Genomic DNA, 8,151 nt, shown 5'->3' with positions numbered 1-8,151 from the left:
GATCTGGAGAAAGGGGTAAAAAGTGAGGTGGCAAAGTTTGCAGATGATACTAAACTGCTCAAGATAGTTAAGACCAAAGCAGACTGTGAAGAACTTAATAAAGATCTCACAAAACTAAGTGATTGGGCAACAAAATGGCACATGAAATTTAATGTGGATAAATGTAAAGTAATGCATATTGGAAAAAATAACTCCAATTATACATAAAATATGATTGGGAGTAATTTAGTTACAACAAATCAGGAAAAAGATCTTGGAGTCGTCATGGATAGTTCTCTGAAGATGCCCACGCAGTGTGCAGAGGCGGTCAAAAAAGCAAACAGGATGTTAGGAATCATTAAAAAGGGGATAGAGAATAAGACTGACTATATTATTACCCTTATATAACTCCATGGTATGCCCACATCTTGAATTCTATGTACAGATGTGGTCTCTCATCTCAAAAAAAGATATACTGGCATTAGAAAAGGTTCAGAGAAGGGCAATTAAAATGATTAGTGGTTTGGAACGGGTCCCATATGAGGAGAGATTAAAGAGGCTAGGGCTTTTCAGCTTGGAAAAGAGGAGACTAAGAGGGAATATGATAGAGGTATATAAAATCATGAGTGATGTGGAGAAAGTAGATAAGGAAAAGTTATTTACTTACTCCCATAATATAGGTTCACTCCCTGGGCTGCTTCTGCTCTACAACTATACTTGTCTTTTTACACCAAAATCACTAACTTGAGCACCCAATTCCATGTACAGTCCTAGTGGATGTAAGGCACAGGTAACTTTTGCCTCAGGGTAGCTTGTTGGCATCAACCCTCTCTCCCCCACCTGGAGCTGATGAAATTCCTGGCTGGAGGGACACACGCTCTTACAAGTCAAAAGGGAAGGAGCTGATAGAAAAGATCACAGGACTGACCCCAAAGAAGGGTGAGCTGCAAAAGGCAGAAGCAGGCAACTCATCTGGCAGAGCCGAGAGACCACAGTGAAGATGGTGCAAAGATCACTATATTGGAATTAGCAAATCTGATTTTTTAAAAAACAAATCTTTGGGAAGCCCTAATAAAGGCATTTCTTACAGTTCTCTCCGATTTGGATTTTCTGATATCTAATAGGGAATGACATCTGATTGAAGCTTTTCCCAAATGCAGAGCATGTGTAGGGTCTCTCTCCACTGTGGATTCTACGATGTCTGACAAAGTCTGAGTGCTCAATGAAACTTTTCCCGCACTCAGAGCATGTGTAGGGCGTCTCTCATGTGTGGATTCTCTGATGTGTGACAAGGCTTGAGCGCTGACTGAAGCATTTCCTGCACTCAGAGCATGTGTACGGCGTCTCTCCTGTGTGGATTCTCTGGTGTGTGATAAGGTTTGAGCGCCGAGTGAAGCTTTTCCCGCACTCAGCACACGTGTAGGGCTGCTCTCCTGTGTGGATTCTCTGATGTCTGATAAGGGCAGAGCGCCGACTGAAGCTTTTCCCACACTCAGCGCACGTGTAGGGCATCTCCCCTGTGTGGATTCTCTGATGTGTGATAAGGATTGAGCGCAGACTGAAGCTTTTCCCACACTCAGCGCACGTGTAGGGCATCTCCCCTGTGTGGATTCTCTGATGTGTGATAAGGATTGAGCGCAGACTGAAGCTTTTCCCGCACTCAGCGCACGTGTACGGCTGCTCTCCTGTGTGGATTCTCTGATGTGTGATAAGGTGTGAGCGCCGACTGAAGCTTTTCCCGCACTCAGAGCACGTGTAGGGCGTCTCCCCTGTGTGGATTCTCTGATGCGTGGTAAGGATTGAGCGCAGACTGAAGCTTTTCCCACACTCAGCGCACGTGAAGGGCGTCTCCCCTGTGTGGATTCTCTGATGCGTGATAAGGTTTGAGCGCCAACTGAAGCTTTTCCCGCACTCAGAGCACGTGTAGGGCATCTCCCCTGTGTGGATTCTCTGATGTGTGACAAGGTTTGAGCGCCGACTAAAGCTTTTCCCGCACTCAGAGCATGTGTAGGGCTTCTCTCCTGTGTGGATTCTCTGATGTGTGATAAGGCTTGAGCGCCGACTGAAGCTTTCCCCACACTCGTGGCATTTGTAGTGTGTCTCTTCCAAGTTGATTCTCTCATGTGTAATAAGGGCTGAGAGGCTACTGAAGTTCTCCTCTGGCCTCTGCTGAGTCTCAGAGGCTTTTACTGTTTCTCGGAGTGCACAACTCCTGGAAACATTCCCTTTGGGTTTTTCTGATAACGTCCCATGTGGTGCTCCTTGTTCAGCATCTTCCTGCTGGGGTTTCTGCTCCTCATTCTCACGCACCATGCTATCACCTGATGGGAGACAGAGAGAATCCAGACATAGGTCACTCCCTGTGCCTGAGAGAAAGGAAATCTCAGAGACAGGAATTTTAAAAGGGATGAACAAACCAAAATATGTGCAGGAGAGATCAAACCTATCAGGAGCTGATTTTCCCAGAAGAGAGAGGAAGGGATCAGTTTTGGTCTGCATTTCACCAGAACATGGAGGGGGGAAAGTGGGATCAGGCAGGGATCTGCTGCCAGTTGTTAGTCAGGATAGGTGGGAAGCCATGAGTGACATCTGCCTAATTATTCCACATCTGCAGGGAACAATCCTGAACTTGGAGAGCTCACAAAGTCTTTGTAGGGCATCCCAAATGTTTCCTGTATTCACGGACAGTTTTTGACTTGCTTTAACCAAGTCCTCACCTGTGCAGGCAGCTCTTGGAAGCACTTCTTTCTCAGAACCCTGAGGTCCTGGACCCACGGCTCTTCCCCTGTTCCAGCTGGGAGACCACATCAGGTTTGGAATTTAGAAACCCTATGCCAGACAAAGAAAACAAGGAGGTCGGTGGAATTTGTGGATACTTGTTACAAAGAATATTCCATGGTTTTAAGCTACGATCATTTTTAAGCAGTAACATCTGTGGCAAAGTTCCTCCTCTCCTCTAGTAGGTCCTGCGCTTATTGGCGGATTTCCTCCTCAGTGGTCTTCCTTGGATGAAACCCACAGTCTGGATCAACTCCTCCTATATCTGTTTAGGAGAAGCGAGACTTGGGGGAACCCGGTCCCACCTCTACTCCGGGTTCCAGCCCAGGGCCCTGTGAATTGCAGCAGTCTCTATAGTGCTACTTGTAACCGCTGCTTGACTGCTACAGCTCCCTGGACTACTTCCCCATAGCCTCCTTCAAACACCTTCTTTATCCTCACCACAGGATCCTCCTGGTGTCTGGTACTGCTAGATTGTATGGTGTTTCCTCAATCCTCCAGTAGTACATCCTCTCAGTTCTTAGTTCCTTGTGTCTTTGACTCCCAGCCCTCATACGCACTTCCTTCCTCTGGCTCCTCCTCCTGACTGGAGTGAGCTCCCTTTTATACCAGGTGCCTTGATTAGCCTGTCCTGATTGGCTGCAGGTGCTCCAATCAATGTAGCTCTCTCCGGTACCTTCTAGAAAGTTCTTAATTGGCCCCAGGTGCCTTGATTAGCCTGGAGCGACTGCCATTTTGGTTCCTATGGTACTAGGGATTTGCTTAGCCTGGATCAAACATACCAGCTCCTCAAAACTTTCTTGTAGCCATCCGGCCTAGCTCCATCACATATCCCCCCCTCTGCTCAACACCATAGGGTTGTGCAACTTGGGACGCCAGGCAGTGTGCTCGTGAAAGACCATCAGCGTTGCCGTGGTGACATCCAGCCCTATGCCGTATACAGAACTGGAATGGTTGTAGGATAAGAACCACCTGGTGACCCTTGCATTCTTTTCCTTATTTCTCTGCATCCACTGGAGAAGTGCGTGGTCTGTCACAAGAGTAAATCGCCGCCCAAGAGGTAATAACGCAGCGCCTCCATGGCCCATTTGACAGCGAGGCATTCTCTCTCGACTACTGCATACTTCTGTTCTCGTGGGAGCAGCTTTCGCTTAGGTAGAGAATCGTGTTCTTCTTCTCCAATCATTTGTGACAGAACTGCCCCCAACCCCACCTCAGAAGCATCTGTCTGTAAAATAAATTCCTTGGTAAAGTCTGGGGCTATGAGTATGGGGTCATTACAGAGGGCCGTCTGAAGGTCTACAAACGCCCTCTCTGCAACGTCGGTCCACTTTACCAGGTCTGACCTCGAGCCTTCACCAGGTCCGTTAGAGGACTTGCCCTGCTGGCGAAGTGGGGAATAAACCAACGGTAGTAGCCTACCACGCCTAGGAATGCACGGACCTGCTTCTTTCGGGTTGGCCGGGGCCAGTTTTGAATCGCTTCTAGTTTATTAGTTTGGGGCTTCACTATACCCCTTCCTACAATATATCCCAGGTACCTAGCCTCTGCTAGTCCTATGGCGCACTTAGCAGGATTAGCGGTGAGGCCAGCCCGCCTTAAGGTGCGTAGCACTGCCTCAACCTTCTCCAAGTGGGTTCCCAGTCTGGCGTATGGATGATGACATCATCTAGGCATGCAGCTGCATAACTAGTATGGTGCGCAGCAGCTTATCCATGAGGCGCTGGAATGTGGCTGGGGCCCCATGTAACCCAAAAGGGAGAACAGTGTACTGGAATAGCCTGTCTGGGGTGGAGAACGCTGTCTTTTCTTTAGCTTCTTTGGTCAGGGAATCTGCCAATACCCTTTTGTCAGATGCAATGTAGTCAAGAAACGGGCACTACCCAGTCGGTCAACCAGTTCATCGATGCGTGGTATGGGGTATGCATCAAACTGGGATACTTCATTCAGTCGGCGAAAGTCATTACAGAATCTCATGGTACCATCAGGTTTGGGCACTAGAACAATTGACTGCACCACTGACTGTAGGATTCTTCAATAATGCCTAATTCTAACATTTTCTTTACTTCGGCCTTGATTTCTTCTCTTTGGCTGCTGGGATTCGGTAGGGTCTCAGTGTTATTTTGGCTCCAGGGATCGTATGGATATGGTGATAGGTCTCAGTTGTCCGCCTGGTTTTGTAGAGAAAACATCTCGGTTACGATTAATCATATCGGTTGCCTCGATCTTTTGGATTGCCAAGTCGGGTGATATCTTTACTTGCTCATGTACGTTATCCTCCTGGGGAAGAGTCTCCGGGTGACTAAGCATGCCTCTCGATCATGCCAAGGTTTTAGAAGATTGATGTGGTAAATTTGTTCGTTTTCTGCGGCATGGCTGCCATACCTTATAGTTTACCTCTCCCACGGCTTCAATTACTTCATAGGGTCCCTGCCACTGGGCCAACAGCTTGCTTTCTGCTGTGGGCACAAGGACCATTACTCGATCCCCCGGTTGGAACCGTCGAAGCTTTGCTTGGTGGTTATAATGGGTCCGTTGGGTCTCCTGTGCTTTTTCCAAGTGTTCTCGTACAATGGGTGTAACCTGGGCTATCCGATCCCTCATCTGTAGTACACGCTCAACTATGTTCCTTCCGGGATTTGGCTCCTCTTCCCAGGCTTCTCTGGCTATATCCAATATGCCTCGGGGGTGGCGCCCATATAGTAGTTCGAATGGAGAGAAGCCTGTGGAGGCTTGTGGAACTTCCCGGATGGCAAACATGAGGTAAGGCAATAGGGTATCCCAGTCTTTCCCATCCCGGCTCACCACTTTCCTGATCATGGCCTTGAGGGTCCTATTGAACCTTTCCACCAGGCCGTCTGTTTGTGGGTGGTATACAGAGGTCCGTAGGGCTTGTACATGGAGCAATGAACAGAGATCTTTCATCAATTTAGACACGAAAGGTGTCCCTTGATCAGTCAGCATTTCCTTGGGAAGCCCGACCCGGGAAAAGATCTGTACTAACTCCTTAGCTATTGTCCTGGAAGCTGTGTTGCGTAGGAGGACAGCTTCCGGGTATCGGGTTGCATAGTCTAGTACAACCAGCACATGTTGGTGGCCCCGAGTTGTCTTCTAGGGGCCCAATCAGATCCATGGCTATGCGTTCAAATGGTATCTCTATTATTGGAAGAGGTATCAAAGGGGCCCGCAAGTGTGGGCGAGGGCTATGTAGTTGACACTCTGGACAAGAGGTGCAGTATCGCCTGACATCTTCATGTATTCCTGGCCAGAAGAACCTCCGCAGGATCCTGGCCTGGGTCTTCTCTACCCCTAAGTGTCCTCCAAACAAGTGACTGTGGGCGAGGCTCAATATGGCTTTTTGATGTTTTTGGGGCACCAGAAGTTGATGTATCTCCTGCTCCTGCATTTGCACCACACGGTACAGGAGATCTTTCTTCACTATAAAGTAGGGTCCTGGACCTCGGACCTTCCTCCACTGGTATCCCATCTATCTCAGCCACCTCTTTCCTGACGTTATCATATCTGGGGTCCTCTGCCTGGTCCCGTCCGAACGTCTCTCTCCCAGGACTACCCTGCCTGAGCTCCCAGGGGTCGGCTTCTGCTTCTTCCAATGGCCTGTTGCCCTCATGGCTGGGGCCAGCCTCCGGCTCACCTTCCGTGTTGGTAGTTTCACTGTTGGCTGCTCATGCCCGTCTGCCTACTAGCGCAGTCTTCTGGCCTTGGGTCAGGATCTGGGTTCCCAAAGCCTTCGCGGCCTTCCTTTCTTTTTTTGTCTTCCGGCCTTTGGGGGCTGAGAATAGATCCTGAGAAAACTCAGAAAACATTGGGGTTGACATTCCCAGTGATGAGACACTGTCAACAGGGTCTCCACTTCCTGCAGCCTCTCAGGGGGAAGTAAATTATCAAACCCTGGATAGTCTCTCCCAATAACTACAGGATATGGGAGTTTAGGTACAACGCCCACTGTCACCTCAATGGGGTTCCTGAACCTCCATCTCCACAGGGATGGTGGGGTATTGGCTCATGGCCCCATGCACACATGTCACTGCTACACGCTATTTGCAGCAGCTGGCTACTTTTTACCAGCTTACCCGATATAAGGGTGATAGCACTTCCTGAGTCCACCAGTGCTGTAGTCTCTGTTCCATTTATCTTCACTGGCCTGGTATAGTTATGGGGCTAACGCAACGCCCACCAGGTGGATAAGGGAGCATGGGACCTCCCAATCCCCAAGTTGCATTGCATAGGCTCTTCGGTGCTGGGACATTGTGCTGCTATGTGTCCCCACTCCCACATGCATAACATCTATAACGATTTCTAGTCAGTCTCCCATCCTGTGGGCTAGGGTTTTAGTCACAGAGTTCCTCCACTCAGGCCAATCCCTTCCCTTCTGGAGTCTCTGTTGATTTTCAGCCCCCTCTTCCTCCACCTAGACTCCCAGGGTTTGGCTGTCCCTCCTTCCAGGGATGGGGTTGGGTGTTTGCTACGGAAGGGGCTTTCCTTGCGTAGTTGGGTCAATTCCCTGGCTGTCATGCGTCTTTCTACCAGAGATGTCATCTCATCATAAGTGCATGGATCGTTCTGGCTTACCCATTTGCGGAGATCTGGTGGCAGTGCCCTCGTGTACCGGTCGATGACCAGAACCTCTAGTATCTCTTCCGACTCCGGGATTCTGTTTGCAACCACTTTCGCGAGATGGACGAGGTCATATAATTGGGATCGTGGGGTTTTGTCTTCCCGGTACCGCCACTCATGATACCGCTGGGCCTGTACTGCGGATGTTACCCCAGATCTGGCCAAGATCTCTGCCTTCAGCTGGGAGTAGTCTGCTGCAGCTTCTTCAGGCAGATCATGGTAGGCCTTCTGGGCCTCCCCACACAGGAACGGGGCAAGGATGCTAGCCCACTGATCTCGAGGCCAGGCCTCCCGTAGAGCTGTCCTCTCAAAGGCCAGAAGGTATGCCTCTACCTCATCTTCCCTCGTCACTTTCTGCAGCCAATGGTTAGCTGCATGAGCCGTGTCCCATCATGCCCACGGTTCATTTCTGCAAGGGTTTTTACCTGGCTTACCAGTTCCTGCAACATAGCTCGGTTTTGAACAGCTTGGTCCATCAGCAGGCGGTTAGTTTCTGCTGCAGCCGCACTGCTTCTTGCTGGGCAGCTGCCTGGCCACGGGTAGCCTCCTGCTGGGCCGCCGTGGCTTGTATCAGTGCCCGCACTACATCATCCATTGTGGTAACAAATTGTAAACCCCCTTCCCTTTTTGTGTGTGAGTATGTGTGTTTTTTAAATCACACTCCTTCTTCTGCCGCGCTGTGCACACCAAAAATCCCACCACTGACACACGGTGTGGCAAAGTTCCTCCTCTCCTCTAGTAGGTCCTGCGCTATTGGCG

General features: G+C 49.6%; 1 protein-coding gene across 1 annotated transcript; it reads right to left on the bottom strand.

Moving 5' to 3' along the window:
* Positions 1–1,320: 1,320 nt before the first annotated feature.
* On the bottom strand, positions 1,321–7,511 carry LOC120381712 (zinc finger protein 300-like; the record flags this gene model as incomplete). Its single annotated transcript, XM_039499834.1, has 2 exons — positions 7,502–7,511; positions 1,321–2,081 (listed from the first exon to the last, which is right to left on the bottom strand). Coding segments are annotated over exons 1-2 (771 nt in total), but the record flags the coding sequence as incomplete, so codon positions are not given.
* Positions 7,512–8,151: the final 640 nt, after the last annotated feature.

This window comes from Mauremys reevesii, linkage group 14 (assembly GCF_016161935.1).
Source record: "Mauremys reevesii isolate NIE-2019 linkage group 14, ASM1616193v1, whole genome shotgun sequence".
Lineage (NCBI taxonomy): Eukaryota > Metazoa > Chordata > Testudines > Geoemydidae > Mauremys > Mauremys reevesii.
The sequence above is the reverse complement of the archived record's forward strand: the minus strand, read 5'-3'. Positions and strand labels throughout refer to the sequence as shown.